This window comes from Antechinus flavipes, chromosome 2 (assembly GCF_016432865.1).
Source record: "Antechinus flavipes isolate AdamAnt ecotype Samford, QLD, Australia chromosome 2, AdamAnt_v2, whole genome shotgun sequence".
Taxonomy (NCBI): Eukaryota; Metazoa; Chordata; class Mammalia; order Dasyuromorphia; family Dasyuridae; genus Antechinus; species Antechinus flavipes.
Window position 1 is genome coordinate 675,059,446 of NC_067399.1, and position 22,964 is coordinate 675,082,409.

General features: G+C 44.8%; 1 protein-coding gene across 1 annotated transcript in view; it reads left to right on the forward strand.

The window, feature by feature from the left end:
* The first annotated feature begins 2,220 nt into the window (after window positions 1-2,220).
* The window catches only part of FAS (Fas cell surface death receptor), a 38,693-nt gene continuing 17,949 nt past the window's right edge, over window positions 2,221-22,964 (forward strand). Inside the window, 1 exon segment of the mRNA XM_051982664.1 lies at window positions 2,221-3,907. Coding sequence (XP_051838624.1) covers window positions 3,707-3,907 — 201 coding nt within the window. The 5' untranslated portion in view covers window positions 2,221-3,706.

The following is a 22,964-nucleotide window of genomic DNA, read 5'->3' on the forward strand; positions in this document are numbered from 1 at the left end:
AGAGGCAGAGATGAGGAGACAGATGCAAAGTGCAGAGATGGGACTTAGCATGACCCTGAAGAAAGACACCATAAGATCTACAAATTAACCCCCCACCATTTTAACCCACATGGGGCAAGCATCCTGCAAGAGTTGTCTTTCTCACAGCTTCTTTGCTCATTGGCTCAGCTGAGATAGAAATACAGGGGAACAATGCCCCAAGCCCATTCCTGTGGGCTCTCTGATTGGTCATCATGACACATTATCCCTCACTCTAGGAGAATGAGTCACTAAAATTTCCCTTCAATGGAGAAGGGCAATACACACACACACACACACACACACACACACATACACACACATTCCCCTTTAATAGAGAAGGGCAACACACACACACACACACACATTCCCCTTTAATAGAGAAGGGCAACACACACACACACAATTCCCCTTTAATAGAGAAGGGCAACACACACACACACAATTCCCCTTTAATAGAGAAGGGCAACACACACACACACATTCCCCTTTAATAGAGAAGGGCAACACACACACACACATTCCCCTTTAATAGAGAAGGGCACACACACACACACACACACACACAATTCCCCTTTAATAGAGAAGGGCAACACACACACACAATTCCCCTTTAATAGAGAAGGGCAACACACACACATTCACACACACAATTCCCCTTTAATAGAGAAGGGCAACACACACACACACACACACACACACACACACACATATTCACTAGGAAAAAACCAACAGGACATTTCTATCCTGACCCCACCCTCAAGAAAGCACGAGTCATGGCTTCTGAAGGTGGGAAATTTCTCTTGCCTTAGGTCTTTACACAGAACCTGAGAAAGTTTCCCATTGGATAAAGACTTGAGAGTCTCCTAATCTATCTCTGGATCCACACACTTCCATCAAGCGCAGGTTTCTGCCCGAAGAGACCTGGGGCTCCTCCAGTTGGCGAGTGCCCGCTTCCTGGGGAAGTTTGGCACTAAATGTTTTTGTTACAAAGAAGAAGCCTCTGTAAACATCTCTTAAGCAACAGGAGCTGAGCGAGAGCCCTGCCCCAGAGGTTTCTTCCTCTATTAGATGGGAGGTGGGTGGGAGAAAGAATCACTCAATGGGAGAGGAGTGAGGAAACTGAGACCCAAAGAGGAAATGACTTGATCAAGATTGCCCAGGGAAAAAGTCAGTCCACAAATATTTATTAAGCGCCCACTAGGTATAGTCCCTGTCCTCAAGGAACTCACAGTCTTAACAGGGGAGATAACACCCAGAGAAATATATGTTGCATCCAAGTTGTAAGATAAATGGAGAGTAATCAATAGAGGAGGGCAGCTGGGTGGCACAGTGGATAGAGGCCCAGCCCTGAAGTCGGGAGGATCTGAGTTCAAATTTGACCTCAAACACACTTAATACTTCCTGGCTGTGTGACCCTGGGCAAGTCACTTAACCCTAATTGCCTGGAGGGGGGGGAGACTAGCTATGTGACCCTGACCGAGTCACTTAATCCTGTTTGTCTCAGTTTTCTCACCTGTACAAAGAGCCGGAGAAGGCAATGGTAAACCACTCTAGTATCTTTGCTAGGAAAACCCCAAATGGGTCATGAGGAATCAGACTTGACTGAAACTATTGAACAACAATCAATAAAAGAAAGGCAATAAAACTAAGGAGAATTCGGGAGGGCTTCTGGCAGAAGGTGGGATTTGGGCTGGAACTGGAAGGAAGCCAGGGAAGCCGGCAGGTGGAGATGAGGAAGGAGAGGACATTCAGGCAGAGAAAATACAGGAGGAGGAGACCTGCCCATCCAGCCCCCATCCAGTCCCCATCCAGTCCCCATCCAGCCCCCATCCAGCTCCCATCCAGCCCCCATCCAGTCCCCATCCAGCCCCCATCCAGTCCCCATCCAGTCCCCATCCAGCCCCCATCCAGCTCCCATCCAGCCCCCATCCAGTCCCCATCCAGCCCCCATCCAGCTCCCATCCAGCCCCCATCCAGTCCCCATCAGCCCCCATCCAGCCCCCATCCGCCCCCATCCAGTCCCCATCCAGTTCCCATCCAGCCCCCATCCAGTCCCCATCCAGTCCCCATCAGCCCCCATCCAGCCCCCATCCGCCCCCATCCAGTCCCCATCCAGTTCCCATCCAGCCCCCATCCAGTTCCCATCCACCGGACAACGGCAATCGCTGAGGAAGCCCCGGCCCCTGGCTTCTTGTGGGTATCGAGCTGCTTTCTCAGGTCAGGCTTGAGGGGCTGGAAAAGACAAGGAGGGAGCGGCCCCCCTGGAAGTGCAGCGATGCATCCCGTGGCCGGCAAGGTTCGGTTTGCCAAGTGCCTTTCCTACAACTCTCCGGGACGCCGAGAAGGCAGATAAGGGCTCACTGGCCCGAGGAGGAAACTCAGGGGCTGCAGCCGCCCCAGGGAGGCCCGAGGGTGGGTCTGAGCCAGGCCTCTGTCTGTCTGATCTAAGAAGCCTGTTCCTTCTCTCTTGAATGAGGAAGCTTGGACTCAGTTTGAAGCTGCCTAAAGCGCTGACTGTGCGCAGTTCTGGGAGAAAGCCTGCGCGGGCCTCCAGCTTCAAACCAGCCAGCAGTGAGTGAGAGGCCCCGAGGTCTGACGGAGGGAGAGCCGCGGGGACGAGGCTTGAAATGCTGCTTCCTGGGCAGCCCGAGGCAGGGGGCTTAAGGAAATGTGGATCCCACAGGCGGGGACTTCCTCTCCCCCACGGCCGGAGCACCTCCCAAGGATCCGTGTCCTCCCACCCAGTCCCCCGGCCCCAGAGGGGAAGAAATAATCCCAGAGAGGGTGAGTCTGGGACAGCTGGCGCCCTCTCTCGGGAAGACCTGAGTTCAGAGCCTGCCTGTCACTCGTGCTTCCAGTAAGACTGAACCTCCCAAACTAGAAGCTCTCAGCAGCTCCAGCCCTTCTCTCCTTGGTGATCTCTCCGTCTCTGGGTCTTCTGCCTTTCCGTCTCTGTCCCTTTCAGTGTCCTGTCTCAGTCTCCTCCATCTCTGTCTCTCTCTCTCTCCCCTTTCTTTCACTCTTTTTCTCCCCTCTTTTATCTCCCTTTTCTACTTCCTTCTCTCTTCCCTCTCTCAATACCCCCTTCTCCCTCCTCCCCGTCCCCTTCCTTCTCTCTTTCTCCCCACCACCTTTCTTCTCTTTTCCTCTAAAACCAGGCTCGGGATTTCGATGGGATTCAGGGGAGGGGGAGGAGGAGGGAGGGAGGGAGGAGGGCCAGCTCTGGAAGACGCTGTGATGGGGGAGGGGGCGGCGAAAGTAGCTGAAAGTTTCCATACAGGAGTCCAGTCAGGGCCATAGATTAATTAACCGCGTTATGACTTAAAAAAATGATGGCGCTACGAATACAACAAAGCGCTTTGAAAAGTTTGGGGGGAGGAGGGAGAAGGGAGGAGGGAGACGACCCACCCTGAGGAGGGGGCTTCCGGGGACCGCAGTTCGCGGGACAGGGTCTGGCGCCAGGAAGCCCAACGCTTGTTCCCGGACTGACTTTCCTCGCCAGAACTCTCCAGGAAAAGTAGCTCCAAGATGAGGATTCCCGTTATTAAAACCCGCCCTGGGAGCTGGGGCCGGGGCTGGGCCCGCCTGCTCCCCGGTTCCCGGAGGTGTCTCGCTTTGGAGCGGAATTCAGGGCGTCCGGCGGACCGAGTGCCGAGCGCCCCGGGACCTGCCACAATCCGCAGCAATGGACCCGCTGGGGAGCCTGGGGGCGGGGCCGCGTGGGTGGGGCCCCGGGGCGCCCCGGGAGCGGGGATTGGGTGGGGGAGGAGAGGGAGCGGGGCCCGCCAGGAACCAGCCAGCCGCGTTCCGTCCCTGTTACTTTCAATTCCCGCCGGTGACAGCGATGAATGGCCGCAGCCTCCTGAAGGTCCTGCTCCTGGGGCTGGTGAGTTAAGCCCTCGGGGCTCCTCGCCTCCAAAAGCCTTCGGGGCCGTTTGCGGACCGGGCTGCAGAGCCTCCGGCTGTGGGTCCCCGGGACGGCCTCGGGGCTGGGGGATTCTCCGAGTGCCCAGAGGCGCCGCGGGTCCCCGGGAGAGCTGGAAGGGGATCGGGCTGCGACTTCTGCGAGCCCTGCCCTGACTCCGGGGTAGCGGGGACCGCCGGGGCCGGGGGTCCGGAGGAGGAGGAGGGGGCCCCGCCAGCCTCTCCCACCGCTCTGCCCGCCGGGGACGTGGGCTCCGGGGAGTTCTGCCCGCCGGGGACGTGGGCTCCGGGGAGTGGAAGGGAGAGGCTGCCCGGCGCGGGGGAGGAGGCGGAATAAAAGGTGCTCGGGCTCCGGCCGCCGGGGAGGGACGGGAGGGACACCCCGAGCGCTCGTGCCGGGGCAGGAGGCCAAGCACGCCTCTCGGGATGCTGACCCGCCCGGGTTCCGGGAAATCAGCGCTTGCTCCCGAAGTCACTTGTGGACAGCCTGAGCCAGAACGGTGACAAGGAAACCCCGGGGGTCACACCCTGACCTTAGGGCGTCTTCCCCCGAGGGGCAAAGCTAAATACTGTGCATTTGCAGAGCGGGCTCCGCCGGCCCTGCCGCCCCCCCAGCCCAGGGAGCCCCCAGCCCGAGGGCCACACCCTGACCTTAGGGCGCCTCCCCCCTGAGGGGCGGGCTCCGCCGGCCCTGCCGCCCCCCCGGCCCAGGGAGCCCCCAGCCCGAGGGCCACACCCTGACCTTAGGGCGCCTCCCCCCTGAGGGGCGGGCTCCGCGGCCCTGCCGCCCCCCTCCTCCCTCCCGGCCCAGGGAGCCCCCAGCCCGAGGGCCACACCCTGACCTTAGGGCGCCTCCTCCCTGAGGGGCGGGCTCCGCCGGCCCTTCCGCTCCCCTCCCCCCCGGCCCAGGGAGCCCCCAGCCCGAGGGCCACACCCTGACCTTAGGGCGTCTCCCCCCTGAGGGGCGGGCTCCGCCGGCCCTGCCATTCCCCTCTCCCCCCAATCAGGCACTTATTAGTGCATTACCTGTCATTCTCTCCAGTTTCTAGAACAGAGCTTGCTTGTAGGCAGTCCTGGGTGGGTGGTCCCGGGCAGAAACTGCCTTTTTTTGGTAGCACAGGTTTAGGACAAGGCCTGACAATAGCAGGTGCTTACTAAATGCTTGAGAGCGAGGTGGCCCAGTGGATAGAGCCCAGGCCTGGCCACAGGATGATCTGAATTTAAATCGGGACTCAGACTCTTATTAACTGTGTGACTTTGGACAAGCCGCTTTACCCTGTTTGCCTCAGTTTCCTCATCTGTCAGATGAGCTGAAGAGGGAAAGGCAAACTCCAAAGGGGATCTAAGAGCAACGATAACAAGAAATGCTTGTTGACAGATTGATGGGGAGGGGGGAGGGGATGAGGTCACACGTCAAAAGAACAACCAACTCTACTTATTGTCAGTTGGAATTCTAACTGGAGAGGTCGGTGTGTGCGCACGTATTGCTGTTATGTCAATAGATAATCGTGCTAGAGCTAGCAAATATATATGTCAGTGTGTATATTTTAGTGTGTGTCGCTTCAGGGTAGACATAAAGTTAATAAACACAAATAGATCACAAGTAATTAAATAGAAGCTTTAGTCTTTGTCACACAAAGTAGGTCTGAGTAGAGACCGAGTCATTCATAGCCCCCCGGATCCCCAGGGCACACAGTAGGCACTTCATTCATACTTGATAGATTGATGAGGGCAGCTCTGTACTAGAGTGACCCAATGAGAAACGACTTCCAGATCTTCACATACACACACACACACACACACACACTCACACACACACTCTCACACACACTCGCTCACACACACACACACTCGCTCACACACTCTCACACACACACTCGCTCACATACTCACACTTACACACATACATACACACACACACTCTCACACACACACTCTCTCTCACACACACTCGCTCACACACTCTCTCACACACACTCGCTCACACACTCACACACTCACACACACACTCGCTCACACACACTCGCTCACACACTCACACTCACACACTCGCTCACACACTCACACTCACACACTTGCTCACACACACTCGCTCACACACTCACACTTACATACTCACACACACACACCCTCACACACACACACCCTCACACACGGAGACATTATTATTATCCTGGTTTTCCAGATGAGGCAAATAGCTGTAGTGACTTGCCCAGGATGGTGCAGCTACAAGTGTCTGCGATGAGGAAGTGAGATTGGGAGAGAACGTTTATAAAATCCTAGATGGACAAGGAGCTCTTCCTAGGCTGTGGGGCCCGAAGGCCAGTGTTAGAGGCAGGAAACTGAGATGCAGAGAATGAGCCTCAGACGTGCCCAGGGCCCCTGGATCAGGGCGGCCTTGGGGGCAGGATCCAGCCTGTTCTTCCCGCTGCGGTTCCAGTGGCTGAGAACCTCCCAAGGCAGACAGCAGGGCCTTGGCCAGGCTGTGGCTGCACCAAAACCTCAGGGGTGACTCAAGCCCAGGGCGGCCGGGATGGCCAAGGAAAGCAGAGCTGGAGCCACCTCTCCGGATCTGTCACGTGGCAGCCACTGGCCGCCCCCTACTCGTCCCTCCCTAGGAGGGTAGAGGCAGGAACGATGGCTGCAGATGCCCCTGGACCAACTTTGCTGGAACACAGAGAACCCTCCTGGCAGAACAGGTTCAGAGGTAGTGACTCCCTGGCCCTTGGGGGCACCTGCGGGAGGAGCCCAAACTAAAAGTGAGATTTGAGCTCCACACAGAGGAAGGACAAGGGAAGTCAGTGTGGAGGAGTATGGGGGGCAGGGGCCTGCGTCTAATCCTGGCATTCCCTCTGACCCTAGTCAAGTCGCCTTTTCTCCCTGGGCCTCAGTTTGCCCATCTGAAATGTGGGCATTGCCCATTTGGTCTCAGAGCTCTCTTCAGCTCTAAACCTTTCCATGTGTATTCAGAAGACCTGTTTGTTTCTTCCTGGGCTGCTGGGAGCCGGGACAATGTCGTATCTTAGTAGTAGTGGTGGGGATGGTGCTGTGATAATGGTGATAATAGTAGCCATGGTGGGGATGACTCAGTAGTAATAACACAAACAGACATTTAGATAGTGCTTCAAGGTGGGCACAGCCCTAGACATAACCTTACCTCACGCAGGCTTCAGAAGAACCTAATGAGACTGGAACTGCCGGGCTTATTGTTCCCATTTTACAGATGAGGACACGGAGGCTCTGGCGCCTTGCCCGTGGTCGCCTTGCTCTCCAGCCCATCTCTCTCTGCTTCTCCCTTTCCCTTTGGTGAGATTTCCCTGTGCTCATTAGCCATGCTGTATTATGTGCTGAGGTTATTTTAATGATAGTTTTTTTTATTTATTTATTTTAGTTTAGTTTTAAATTTTATTTTCAAAATCCGTGCAAAGATCGTTTTTTACATTCGCCCTTGCAAACCTTGGGTTCCAAAATCTTCTCCCTCCTTCCCTCCCTCCCACCCCCTCCCCTAGACAGCGAGCAATCCCATGCAGGTTAAGCATGCTCAGTTCTCAGCATATCCCCACAGGGGAGGCCATTTTAGAAGGCTGCCGGCCTCCCCACCCAAATCCTGTCCAAGGACGGACCTTCTCCTCCCCGTCGCTGTGACTTCCGAGAGGCAGCCTCCCGAGAGGCAGGATGGGGCTGCCTTGCTAGTGCTAGGAAGCAGGCTGTCCCGGCTGCCCGAGAAGAGAAGTCGGGGGTCCGGGGAGGCAGGGAGTGCAAGCTGTCCTCAAGTATGGGAAAGACTTCCCTGCAGAAGCAACACGGTTTCTCTCCGTTTCAGGACTACAGGGACCTCAGAGGCCGTTGAATTCCCCCCCTCACTTTAATCATGATGAAAGGGGTCCAGAGAGAGGAAGGGGCCTTGCCTTAATCGCTGAGCAGAGGCAAAATTTGAATCCAGGTCTTCTGATTCCCAATCCTCCCCCTTTCCTCTGGCTCAGCTGGGAGACTGTGGGGAACAGCTGTGAGAAGTCAGCTTTAGGCTCAAGGTAAAGAGGAAACTGTCTAAGCCTAGGCAGGAGAGCACAGGGATCCCTTCAATGGAGGCCTTGGGCCAAAAGCCGGGGGGAACACCATGTCCTGTACACGGGGTCCAAGTGCGTGATTTCATTGTTTGAGGAACTCCCGGTATGGATCCGGCCGCCACTGGAGCAGCTCAGTGACTTGGGGACAGCTAACAAAGCTCCAGAGTGACCCATGGCAGGAAGGAGAGAGGAAGAGGAGGGAAAGAGAAAGGAAAAAGCATTTGGGAAGTTCCAAAGTTCCAGGAGGGGTGCTGGGAAGCTGGCGATATAAATGTACAAAAACGAGTCACTCCCTGACCTCAAGGAATTTATATTCCAATAATGGAAGACAAGACATAGAGGGGAGCGGTCAGGGAGGGCTGTTGGTCAAGAAAGCTACAGGGCTGGAGATTTGAGCCCCAGCACCTTTGATCTGTGCTCCACGGGGGTAGAGTGTTGGTTTCCTGGCTTCAAGGCCGAGGGGGTAGAGGGGTCCTGTCAGCTGGACATGCTGAGCCCTCACCAATCAGGAGCTCTTCAGGGCTGTGCTGGGCAGCCACCATTCAACTGGCAGAAAACCAGGCTCATCCAGGGCCTAACAGGACACTGTCTTTAGAGCAGGCCGGGGATCGGAGCTGCCAGCATCCCCCGCGTTCACACCCAGACACTTCCTTCCTCCCTGCTGTGGTGCCTGCGTTTCTCCCCAGAACATTTCTGATGTCTTTTCCTCATTTCCCCTAGTTTATGTCGATACCTCATTCTTCATAATGACACACGTTCAGGCCACTTTCCTGGCCAGTCTCCGAGTGGCCTGCTGCCTGTTCTCAGGGCTTCCTGCCTGTTCCCGGGGCCTCCTCAGGTGGACAGTGGAAAACACAGAGTTTGACATGAAGGAAGAAATCCGAACATCTGCATTTGGTTCAGAACAAAGGCTCTGGTCGAGCAGAAGCACAGGGGGAGCTGGGACCATCAGGGCTCCATCCCATCATCCTCTGCCCTGGTGCCTCAGGCAGTGTGAACACACAGTGTGCACATACTGCTTCCTAGTGGCAGTTCTGGAATGGTCCCGGATAAGGCAAAAGCAGAAGCTCTGGACCTGGTCTTGCCCATTCTGTGACCTTGAACAAGTTTTACAATTTCTAGGGTGTAAGAGCTCAGATTCCCAACGACAGCCTTTGTGAAAGTGCCAGGAAATCCTCCAAAGGCAGCAGGAGAACCAAGGAGCACAACATCCGCTGGGGCTGAAGTCCTAAGGTCTGACCCTCATTCTTACTCATTAGGCATACTAGCCCTGAATCAGCTTTTCCCAACTGTCAAAAGGGATCCTGATCTCTATTCTGTCCAAATCATAGAATTTCAGAGATGGGAAAGATCTCAGAGACCAATCCCCACCACAATCAGGCAATCAATAAACATTTATTGTTCCTGCTTTGTGTCAGGGCCTGCTGAGGAAGCAAAGCCAAAAAAAATCCCTATCCTCAAGGGTTTCCTTTTTTCTTCCCTCCCTCTTTCCTTTCTTCCCTCCCTCTTTCCTTTCTTCCCTTCCTTTTTCCTTCCTTCCCTCATTCTTTTTTTCCCTCCCCTTGCCTTCCTTCCCTCATTCCTTTTTTCCCCTCTCCTTTCCTTCCTTCCTTCCTTCCTTCCTTCCTTCCTTCCTTCCTTCCTTCCTTCCTTCCTTCCCTCCCTTTACTATCTTGTTTACCCTGAAAGTTCTCCAGCTCATCAGTAACCTTCCCAAACTGTGATGGCCAGCTCTAAACAAAAGCCTCCTGATGTGATTTGCCCAGGTCAGAGATTGACAGAACCAATGCCGTCCTGGGTCTGGGTACCATGCCCTTCTTGCCACAGTCTAAGACCACATTCAGTTTCTTAGTCACCAGAGGCCCTTGTCAGCACAATTGCTACAGAACTCTCATGAGAACGAGAGTATAAAAGCCCCTGAAAACAAACTCCCCTCAACAGATATAGAACAATCTTGTCTTTCTGGATCTCGACTATTTTCTATGTAGGACCAGTCTGTCTGTGACTGAGCTCAGGAATTTATTATGTCTAAATAATCACAGTACCAAGATCTTCCAGGAGAGGCATGAGAGGAGGGGGAGGAAGTTTCATGGAGCCAGCCAACACATACTGGGCAAACTGATGTCTCATACCCAGAGCCACACCTTAAAGCCCCCTAAAAAAGCAGGGTTTTGTAAAAAAAAAAAAAAAAAACAACTCTGCTGTAAGGTGATGCTTCTGGAAAGTAGGAAATCCCCACTTGAAAGTCCCTGATGAGTTCAGTGTCTTCTGAGAAAATCACTTAGGCTGTGAAAATCCCCAGAACCCATGCCCTGAGATGCTGTTGAGAGCATTTCAAGAGAAGTGTGGCTTTGGGTACTGGAAGGGACCTCAGAGGCCGTAGAGCAACAGCCAGCAAAAGACAATGTTGTCAAGAATCTAGCCAAAGATCACAGAATGAGTCAACTGCCCCCAAATGGTCATAGGCGCATTGAATTGAATTTCAAAAAACAGGAAGAAACAAGTCCAGGAGTCAGAGGATGATGAAAAAAGATCTGTGGTCCATTCATGCATTGAAACACCTTTGAAATGCACTTCAGATGCACCAGTATGAAGATGCACAAGAAATACAGAGAGATGATTATGAAATATACTGCAAAGTCAGAAAAATGGAGATTAGATGAGGAAATGTAAATAAAAATGAACAGAGAGAGAACAGTGAGACCAGTTTAGAGGGAGTAACAGAGCTAGAGGAACAGAGCTACATTACTTGGTGGAAACAAAATTATTTAAACCTGAAACCTCTGAGTGTGTGCTTCAAAATATAATGATAACTATTTCAATATAACTGGTTTTCCTTCGCAATATATCCGTTTTTTTCTATTCGTTTAAAAATATAATTCTGGAAAGGCATCTAGCTATATACAGCCCATGGAGTCCATCGCATAAAAAGGAGTTAATCCGATGTGAATGTAAATTGTTCCTAAGGCAGTATAGTCGCTAGATTGGTGTTTAATATTACATTTCTAGTGAAACATTCAATGACAACGTAATGGCAATAACAACGATGATAGCAGCAGCAATAATAATAATAACAAGCAACATGCCATTGTTGAAATTAGTGTCTTCATGTCAGAAAAACCTGTTTTCCAGAGGTGGCTCTGAGCACCTCGTCATCAGTCAGGAGAAAAGGAAATTCCCTTTGAAAAAAAAATCCCAGAAAAGGCCCCTCATGTGCAAAAATGTTTGTGGCAGCCTTTTTTGTAGTGATAAGGAACTGGAAACTGAATGGATGAGAATGGCTGAATAAGTTATGGTCTATGAGTGTTATGGATATTATTGTTCTATAAGAAACGATCAGCAGGATGATTTCAGAGAGACCTGGAGAGACTGACAGGAACTGATGCTGAGTGAAATGAGCAGAATCAGGAAATCATTATACACCCCAACAACAATACTATATGATGATCAATTCTAGTGGATGGGGCTCTTTTCAATAATGAGGTGATTCAAGACAATGCCAGTGGATGGAAAGAGCCATCTGCATCCAGAAGGAGGATCCTGGGGACTGAATGTGGCTCACAATATAGTATTTGCAACTTTTTGTTATTGTTTTTGTTGTTTTCTTTCTCGTTTTTTCCCCTTTTGATCTGATTTTTCTTGTGCAATATGATAAATGTGGAAATTGATCATCACATTATCTTATTGCTGAGTAGAATGTTTTCTTGGTTCTACTCACTTAGCATCAATTCACATAAGTCTCTACAGGCCTCTCTGAAATCATCCTGCTGGTCATTTCTTACAGAACAATAATATTTCATAACATTTCATATACCCTAACTTATTCAGCCATTCCCCAACTGATGGGCAGCTACTCAGTTTCCAGTTCCTTGTCACCACAAAAAGGGCTACTGCAAATATTTTTACAAATCTGGTCCTTTCCCCTTTTTTATGATCTCTTTGAGACACAAACCAAGTAGTGATACTACTGCTGGATCAAAGGGCATGCACGGTTTGATAGCCTTTAGGTATAATTCCATAGTTGGATCAGTTGACAACTCCACCAACATTGTATCATTATCCCAATTTTCCCACATCGCCTCTAACATTTATCATTATCTTTTCCTGTCATCTTAGCCAACCTGGGAGATGTGAGTGGTACCACAGAGTTGTCTTAATTTGCATTTCTCTAATCAACAATGATCTAGAGCATTTTTTCATATGACTAGACATGGCTTTAATTTCTTCATTTGAAAATGTCTGTTCATATTCTTCGACCACTTATAAATTGGAGAATGGTTGTATTCTTATAAATTTGAGTCAGTTCTCTATATATTTTAGAAATTAGGCCTTTATCACAAATCTTGGTTGTAAAATCCTCCCCCTCCCAGTTTTCTGTTTCCCTTCTACTCTTGGATGCATTGGTTTTGTTTGTACAAAACCTTTTTCATTTAATATAATCAAAATTATACATTTTGCATTTCATAACACTCTAGTTCTTTAGCCATAAATTCTTTCCTTCTCCATAAATCTGAGGGGTAGACTATCCCTTGTTCTCCTAATTTCTTATAGTATCACTCTTTAAGTCTAAATCATGAACCCATTTCAACCTTATCTTGGTACAGGATGTTAGATATTGGTCAATGCCTAATTTCTGCCACACTAATTTCCAATTTCCCGAGCAATTTTTGTCAAATGGTGAGTTTTTATCTCAGAAGCTGAAATCTTTGGTTTTATCACACACTAGTTCTCTATAATCATTGACTATTGTGTCTTGTGAACCTAATCTATTCTACTGATCCACTACCAAATGGTTTTGATGACTTCTGCTTTATAATATAGTTTTTGATCTGATACAGGTGGGCTACCTTCATTTGCATTTTTTCCACTAATTCCCTTGAATTAACCTTTTGTTCTTCCAGATGAATTTTAAAATTATTTTTTGTAGCTTTGTAAAGTAATTTCTTGGTAGTTTAATTGGTATGATGCTGAATAAGTAGATTAATTTAGGTATTTTTCCAATTAAATCTGACTTTATTTGTGTGGAAAGTGTTTTGTAATTTTGCTCATATAATTCCTGACTTTCCTTTGGTAGATAGATTCCCAAATATTTTATGCTATTGACAGTTATTTTGAATGGAACTTCTCTTTATATCTCTTGCTGTTGGATTTTGTTGGTGATGTATAAAAATGCTGAGGATTTATGGGGATTTATTTTGTATCCTGCAATTTTGCTAAAATTGTGAATTATTTCTAATAGCTTTTCAGTAGAGTCTCTGGGGTTCTCTAAGTATACTATCATATCATCTGCAAAGAGTGATAATTTGGTTTCCCCATTACCTACTCTAATTCCTTTAATCTCTTTCTCAAATCTTATTGCTAAAGTTAACATTTCTAATAGAATATTGAACAGTAATGGTGATAGTGGACAACCTTGTTTTTACTCCTGATCTTATTGGGGATGCTTCTGGCTTATCCCCATCGCATGTAATACTTCTGGCAGTCTTAGCTAGATGCTACTGATCATTTTAAGGAAAATGCCATTTATTCCTATGCTCCCTAATGGTTTTAATAGAAACAGATGTTGGATTTTGTCAAATGCTTTTTCTGTATCTATTGACATAATCATATGATTTCTGTTAGTTTGGTTATTGACATGGTCAATTTTGCTAGTGGTTTTCTTAATATTGAACCAGCCCTATACTCCTGGTATAAATCCTACTTGGTCATGGTATATTATTCTGGTGATAAATTGCTGTAATCTCTTTGCTAATATTTATTTAGGATTTTTGAATCAATATTCAATAGGGAAATTGGTCTGTAATTTTCTTACTCTGTTTTGACTCTACCTGGTTTAAGCATCAGCACCATATCTGTGTCATAAAAGGAATTTGGTAGGACTCCTTCTTTCCCTATTTTCACAAATAATTTGCATAGTATTGAAATTAATTGTTCTTTAAATATTTGGTAGAATTCACTTTTACATCCATCTGGTCCTGGAGATGTTTTTCTTAGGGAGTTCATTAATAGCTTATTCAATTTCTTTTTCTAAAATGGGACTATTTCAGCAATTTATTTTCTCCTCTGTTAATCTAAGCAATCCATGTTTTTTCTAAAGTATTCATCTATTTCATCTATTTCACTTGGATTATCAGATTTATTGACATATAGTTAGGCAAAGTAGCTTCTGATTATTGCTTTGATTTCCTCTTCATCAGTGGTAAGTTTACCCTTTGCATTTTTGATACTGGCAATTTGATTATTTTTTTCCCTTTTCTAATCAAATTAAGTAAAGATTTATCTATTTTTGTTGTTTTTTTCATAAAACCAACTCTTAGTTTTGTTTATTAGTTCAATAGTTTTCTTACTTTAAACTTTATTAATCTCCCATTTTATTTTCAGAATTTCAAATTTGGTATTTAATTGGAGGTTTTAAATTTGTTCTTTTTCTAGCTTTTCTAGTTGCATGCCCAATTCATTGATCTTCTCTTTCTCTATGTTATTCAAGCAGGCATCTAGAAATGTAAAATTTTACTTAAGAGCTGCTTTAGCAGCATTCCATAAAATTTGACATATTGTCCCATTTTTGTTATTCTCTTGGATGAAATTATCAATTGTTTCTATGGTTTGTTGTTTCATCCACTCATTCTTTGGGATTAGATTATTTAATTTCTAATTAATTTTTGGTCTATTTTTCCCTAACCCTTTATGATCTGTAATTTTTATTGCATTATGATCTGAGAAAGTTTCATTTACTATTTCTGTTTTTCTGCCTTTGATTTTGAGGTTTTTTATGCCCTACTACATGGTAGATTTTTATGTAAGTTTCATGTATCACTGAGAAAAAAGTATATTTCTTTTTATCCCCATTCAATTTTCTCTAAAATTCTACCATACCTAACTTTTCTAAAATTTTATTTACCTTCTTAACTTCTTTCTTGTGGTTTGATTTTTTTTTTTTGTGGTTTGATTTATCTAATTCAGATAAAACGATCTTGAGATCCCCTACTAGTATAGTTTTGTTATCTACTTCTTCTTCCTACTCTCTTAACTTCAAGGATAATCCTTTTAATAGTTGTTGCTGTCTGTGACTCAATCTTCAAACTACATAGAATGAATGACAAACTCTTAGAGCAGAGATACCCAGTTCCATATGGGAGCAGGATGAAGGGGCATGTTCCATCTATCATTCTGTATGCTCCTGGGATTTCCTTAGATGGTTACAGTTTGCCTATAAAGGACAAGCTCCTATCCCAACCTGTATAATCATCAACAAAACTTTAAATAAAAAGAATACTGGCAGGATAGTGATTATGATTGGCTGTTTCTGTAATCTAAATAATGATAACAATGAGGGTTATGATAATAGTATTTAAAGAACGTTTTCAGGTTTACAAAGTGCTTTCTAAACACTATTTCATTTGATCCTCACAACAATTCTGATGCTATTATCCCCATTCTACAGATGAGGAAACTAAAGCAGGCAGAATGTCATACAGTTAGTATATGTTTTAGAACTCATTTGAATTCAGGTGTTCCTATCTTCCTGTTCAGCACTCTGCACTCCAGGGACACCCTCAGATGCTTCTGGGTAATAATGGTAGTGATGGTGATAAAATCTCCTCCACACCCCATCTCAAGAAGAGGGTATTTGAAACATCCAAAGAAAGGCATTGGTCCACCCTCACAGTTAGCCTTTTCCTATTTGGAGAGCTCTAATTATCAGGAAATCGTCCTAACATCCAGACTAAATTCACCTTTGTTGCTTCCTTCCTAATGTAGTTCCCAGAATCCAAATTGCTTTTGTTTGTTTATTTTCATGTCAACTATTTCCAGTCCCAGCTCTATCTTGATTATGCATGTGGCTTTGGACATGTGACTTCTCTCTGCATCTCAGTTTCCACATCTGAATGGTGGAAAATGTGTACAGTATGGGCTTCAAACTTTCATCTATAATCTCAAAAGGAAGAAATATTTCTGTTGAGGAAAGAGTGAATTCTCAAGCAAGAGCAAGCTTTTAACAATTACCTACTGTGTGCAGAGCCTTGGGTTGGGTTGGGGGAAGAAAGGGAAGGAAATAGAGATTTTATTTAAGTCAAACAGTATTAACTCCTTGGCAATAGAGCACACAGTCAGCCCTTGTGCTAAGTGCTAAAGATACAAGTACAAAGAATGAGTTTACATTCTAATGGACTTGAGTTATTGAATCTAATCTCAAGATATTTGTGGCCCAGAAAGAATATAAGACATGGTTTAGTGGGTGGGGAAATTGAGCTAGGAATTTTGGTCAGGAAATCTGGGTTCATATCAACTCCAGCACTCACTAGCTGTATGACTCTGAACAAGTCTTTAATATCTCTCTGTTCTGTTTCTTTATCTATAAAATAAGAGGGCTGACTCTATAGCCTTCATTGTCCCTTCCAGCTTCATATCTAGGATCTTATGTCTTATACAATGATCCCTATAAAACACTGCACATGACAAATACATTATTGTTTGATCATTTCAGTCATGTGTGACTCTTTATGTGCCCATTTGGGGTTTTCCTTTTTTATATAATAATAGCTTTTTATTTTTTAAAATATGTGCAGAGGTAGTTTTCAACATTTACCTTTGCAAAAGCTTCTGTTCTAAAATTTTCTCTTTCTCCCCCTCCCCCTCCCTCAGACAACAAGCAATCCAGTATAGGTTAAACATAAGCAATTCTTCTAACCATATTTTCACATTTATCTTGTTGCACAAGAAAAACCAGATCTAAAGAGAAAAAAATGAGAAAAAAAAACAAGCAAACAACAACAAAAAGGTGAAAATGCTGTGTTGTGATCCACACACTCAGTGGATCCACACTCAGTCCCCACAGTCCTCTCTCTAGTTGTAGATGGCTCTCTCCATCACAAGTTCACTGGCACTGGCCTGAATCACCTCACTCTTGAAAAGACCCAAACTTTTTACAGTTGATTATCACATAATCTTGTTGTTGCCATGTACAATGCTCCCTTGCTTCCCTTCTCTCAGCATCAGTCCATGTAAGTCTCTCCAGGCTTTTCTGAAATCAGCCTTCTCATCATTTCTTTTAGAACAGTAATATTCCATTACATTCATATGCTATAACTTATTCAGCCATTCCCCTAGTGATGGGCAGCCACTCAGTGTCCTTTGAGGTTTTCTGGGCAGATACTGAAGTGCTTTGCTGTTTCCTTCAGCAGTTCATTTGACAGATGAGGCAAGATGGGGCAAACAGGGTGCTTACTAACACACAGCTAGTAAGTATTAAGTCTGGATTTGAGCCCTCGTCTTCTTAATTTCAGGGCCAGCATTGTTGCCCATTGATAACTGCATTCGAGAGTTACAAATGCAGAGTTGTATGAAGGGTGAGAGGTAGGAACTTTGACTACTGGTGTTGATGGATGGTGTAGAACGTCAGGGAAGTCTTACTAGAGAAGGTAACATTTGACTTGTGCTTTCAAGGTGGGTAGATTTTCAACAAGAAAAGAAGAGGGGAATTGGAATTCCAAGCATAAGGATCAGCTGAGCAAAGGTGTAGAAGTGTTCTAATACAGACTGGACTCACGATTTGTTCCAATACAGACTGGACTCATGCTTTGTTCTAATACGGACTGGACTCATGATTTGTTCTAATATAGACTGGACTCATGATTTGTTCTAATGTAGACTGGACTCATGATTTGTTCTAATATGGACTGGACTCATGATTTGTTCTAATACGGACTGGACTCATGATTTGTTCTAATATAGACTGGACTCACGATTTGTTCTAATACGGACTGGACTCATGATTTGTTCTAATGTAGACTGGACTCATGATTTGTTCTAATACGGACTGGACTCACAATTTGTTCTAATATGGACTGGACTCATGATTTGTTCTAATGTAGACTGGACTCATGATTTGTTCTAATACGGACTGGACTCACAATTTGTTCTAATACGGACTGGACTCATGATTTGTTCTAATGTAGACTGGACTCACAATTTGTTCTAATACGGACTGGACTCATGATTTGTTCTAATATAGACTGGATTCATGATTTGTTCTAATACGGACTGGACTCATGATTTGTTCTAATATGGACTGGACTCATGATTTGTTCTAATATGGACTGGACTCATGATTTGTGCTAATGTAGACTGGACTCACGATTTGTTCTAATATGGACTGGACTCATGATTTCATGAGTACAGAATAAAGCAACTCTCTAACAAAGCAGCTAATCACTTTCTCCACAAGTTACCATTGTAGTGAGTTATTTGGGACCAGTAAGGGGTAAGTGACTATCCAGGATCCCACCATCAATATTTATCCAAAATTGCCACCAACTCTCTAACCACTTGACCATACTGCTTCTTATTCTACTTGATGGTGATGATAAAAAATCATTTTGTCTTCACCCCACCTCATTCAAGACCTATATTTGCATTGAAAAGTTTTTCTTTCAGTTCCTGCCACTTTTCTCCAAATCAGCAAGTTAGCTGAACTGGCAGAAAGCTGCCTGCTGCTGGAGGTGGGCTGTGTGGAAGCCAGGAGTGGAATGGAGATCAGTGGGAGCCTGGAAGCCCCCATGGCTTATCATGTCTCTCACTGCACTTGGGGAAGAAAATAGAGAAAGGAAAGTAGGCCTTCACGCTAATATTGACTCATATTTTGTGGTGTTTTGAGACTTATAAAGTATATCCCCATTCAGGCCAAATGGAGCAGGCTTCATGTTATTACTGATAGGTGATAGGGACTCCTCGAAGCTTCTTGAGCGGGAGAAGGACACGATCCCAAGGGTGATTTAGGAATATCCCTTTGGCAGCTGTGTGGAAGATGGATGAGAGAGGGTACATGTAGGGAGATTTCTCAGGGCACTTGCAGTAGGGAAGATGAGGAGGGCATGTGTGCGAGTGCCTGTGGGGAGAATGACAAGGAATGCTAGAGATGCTGGGGAACAGAGTCGCACAGGGAATAGAAGGAAACACAAAGAGGGTGTGTGTGTGTGTGTGTGAGTGTGAATGTGAAATGTATGTATGTGTGTGTGTGTGTGTGTTACCGTAGTGTGTTTTACTGACCTTGTAATTCCATTGTTATGAGGACTCCCAGGCAGGAAATTTGCTCTATCATTAACAGTCAGGCCCTGTTCTGCACCTCCATCATGGAGCATCTCTTGAGACATAAAGAAGTCATACGCCAAGACGAACTTGAAGCCAGATCTTCCTAATTCTGAAACCAGCTCTCTATCCACTATACCATATTGCCTTTTATATACAATGTATTTATTTTATATACAATTTATATATATACATATAATACACAATATATATTACATATAATATATATTTCATATACAAATTTATATATATATATATTATATACAAAGTAATTGAATATCAATTCAAGGAGGACAGGTGTGAATAAAGGGGCCACCACCTCTATGAAGTCCTTCCTGGAGGCCCCCAGACTGGTCCTAGAGGAAGCTGGGGTTCCTTGGACATTCCTCTTTCTCTTTCTGTCCTACCCTCCCCTTTAGAGTGGGACCTTGTGCCATTTGAGGCAGGAGCACGCCTTTGGGAAGAAGAGGGGTGGCAGTGGTACCCCTTATTAGACATCTTTTTCTTTTATAAAGTGAAGGTAATTTCAGTCCTTGCCTATAATAATTTTTTTTGGCTGAAGCAATTGGAGTTAAGTGACTTCCCGGGGTCCCACAGCTAGGAAGTGTTAAGTATCTGAGGCCAGATTTGAACTTGGGCTCTCCTGACTTCAAGGTGAAGATCAGAATTTTTATTCAGTTCTGGTCTTTTCATCACAAATGCTTGAAAGCCTTCTAATCCATTGAATATTCATCTTTTCCCCTGAAAGATAATACTTAGTTTTGCTGCATCGGTGATTGTTGATTGTAATTCTAGCTCCATTGCTCTCTAGAATATCTATTCCAAGCCCTCCAAAACACATAGGAATATCATTGCCAGATTTTGAAACCTCAAGATCAAAGAGAACATTTTGCAAGAAACAAGAAAAAACTATATGCTGGAGCTACAATTAGAATTATACAGGATTTATTAGCAGTCACAATAAAAGACTGCAGGTCCTAGAATCATATCTACCAACAATCAAAAGAAGTGGGCCTGTGGCCAAAAAAATCATATCCAGAAAAATATCTATAATATTAAGTGAGAAAATGGAATTCACTGAACTTAGATTTTCAGGGCTTTGTATCAATCTCAAACTTAATAGAAAATTTAACATTAGCCAATAGCAAAGACCAATTTCAAGGATTTCAACATGGATAAATTGTTTTTTTTTCCCCATGGGAAATTTATTACATATGTTTAAGATTGATATCAACAATATGATAGCTCAAAAGAAAGACTGGACCAGAAGGTAAAAAGCGAAATTCTGCTATACAAATAAAGTACAGAGGAAGAATAGAAATAGAGACATTAGAATGGGGAGGAGATTTCATAGTTCTGAAAACCTACTCACTTTGGGAATAATAGGCCAGGATTAATAGGCAACATTATGTATGTGCTGTGAAGGGTAAAATATCCTTCAAAATCTATAAAGAAATAAGAGAGGAGGGATGGGCAGATAGGGAAGCAAAGGATGAGGGAAGAAGACAAGGGAGAGGATCCATAGGAGGGGGAAGTTAAGTAATAGCAAAGCAAGTTAGGAGCAGAATTAAAGCAAAGGGTCAGCAGAGATAGGAAAGATGTGTGTGTCTATGTGTGTAAGTGAGTGTATATATATATACATATATACATCATATATTATATATAAACATATATTTTATATATACACAGAAATATATCCTTTCTTAACTACAGCCTTCTTTGGGGAATGAAAGAGGGGAAAATAAAGTTTAAAAGGTACACAGCAGAGAAAAAAGAACAATTTACAAGGAAATAAATAAAAGATGGACGCTCATGAATATAAATTTTTCTACTACTAATATACTTTCTTTGACTGGTATGTGTTGTTATATATTTTGAATCCTCCTTGATGTTCTGCTGGACACGTGACGATGTTCTGTTTTGTGGGAGGTTCTGAGCACCAGTGCAGTGGAGCAGGCAAACACCAGCACCGGGCTCCCTCCACATGCTTCAGCATAGACAGGGGACCAGGCAGACTCCAGCTCTAAGAACCCCCCTATTCTTCAGCACTGCCCTGGGCAAACAGGCTTTTGGGAGCCTAAAGAAACAGGCAGCCTCCTGTGACCAGACCACCAGTGTAGCCCTGGGGAAACAGAAACACCCACTACCTTTCGCTCGTCCCAGACATCAACACTAGAACCCCAGCTCGGCACCGGATATGCCGCCAAAGCACTCTGGCCCCCAGAAGTGTTAGACATCCCTCACTCACACCCTCAGAGCAGCCCCAGACAATTGGGTCCCCTCTGGACCTCAGGACAACCTCAGCGAAGCACTACATGAATAGACAGAGCCTGTAACCACTGGCACAAGAAACCTGAGAGTGTCCCCTCTACCCCAGAACTCAAATTTAAAAGAAAGGAAAAAAGATGAGCAAAAACATTAAAAAAAAAAAAAAAAAAAGAATTTGACCACAGCCAGCTATTGTGGTCGGTCACAGGGAAGCTCAAGACACAAACTCGAAAGAGACAACAATGTCAAAACACCTATGGGTGTGAGTTGAATATGAAGGGATAAAATCTTTTAAAAAGTGAAATTAAGGGATAAGAAAGGAATGTTCTGAAGAAAGGGAAAGGGAGGGGGTGATGTAAATTATCTGCCATAAAAAGGCAAAAAAAAAAAAAAAAAAAAAAAAAAGCTTTTACAGTGGAGGGGAAGAGAGGGAAGGGAGGGGCAGTGAGTGAACCTCACTGTCATCAGAATTGGTTCAAAGAGGAAATAACACGCACACTTAACATGGATATAGAAATCTGTCTTACACTGCAGGAAAGTGGGAGGGGAAGGAGATATGAGAAGGGGGGAGAAGGTTATAAAAGAAAGGGCATATTGGGGAGGGAGTGGTCAGTAGCAAATTATTTTTGAGGAGGGACAAAGTAAAAGGAGAGAGAAGAGAATTAATGAAGGGAAATACAGTTAGCAATAGTCAGTATAAAAAGAATTTTGAAGTAAATTTCTCTGATAAGGCCTCATTTCTCAAACAAAGAGGGAACTAAGCCAAATTTATAAAAAATAAGAGCCACATCCCAAATGATAAATGATCAAAACATGCGATCTGCACCCAAAGGGCCTTCAACCTAACAATATCACTATTAAGCATGAATCCCAAAAGAGATTTTAAAAAAATAAAAAGGACTATATGTACAAAAATATTTGTAGCAAGTCTCTTCTCAGGTCAAAAATTGAAAATTGAGGGGATGCTCATTAATTGAAGAATGGCTGAATAAACTTGGTATGAGATGATGAGAGAATGTTATTCTTCTATGGAAAATGATGAGCAGGATGCTCTGAGAAAAAACCTGGAAAGTCCACCAAGCAAAGTGAAGTGTACTGTATACTAAGTAATAGCAGTGTTCTGAGATGCGTGCTCTCTCTCTCTCTCTCTCTCTCTCTCCTTCTCTCTCTTTCTCTCTCTCTCATTTTTCTTCAGGTTTTTTCCCATCCTTCCCTCCATTGTAAGGGTTTTTTAGCACCTCTTTTTATAAAACAATTTAACCCATTCTACCTCTCCCTTCCTTCTGCACCCAATTACTTATTTTATTCCCTCATACTCACCTTATAGCTTATGTATATCCCTTCCAGCTATACTATTAGTGATACAGCTCTTGAAAATTTATGCCATTTATTCCTATTTTGGGAATGTTTTTAGTAGGAATTGTTCATTATTGTCAAATAATTTTTCTAAATTGTTGTTTGTTATAATTCTATTGTTTCTGTCGATTTTATAATAAATATAACTGGATATATTTATTGTTTTCCTAATATTAAACTAAGCTTTTATTTAAATCCAAACTGATCATAATGTATAATCTTTGTGATATATTGTTTTAG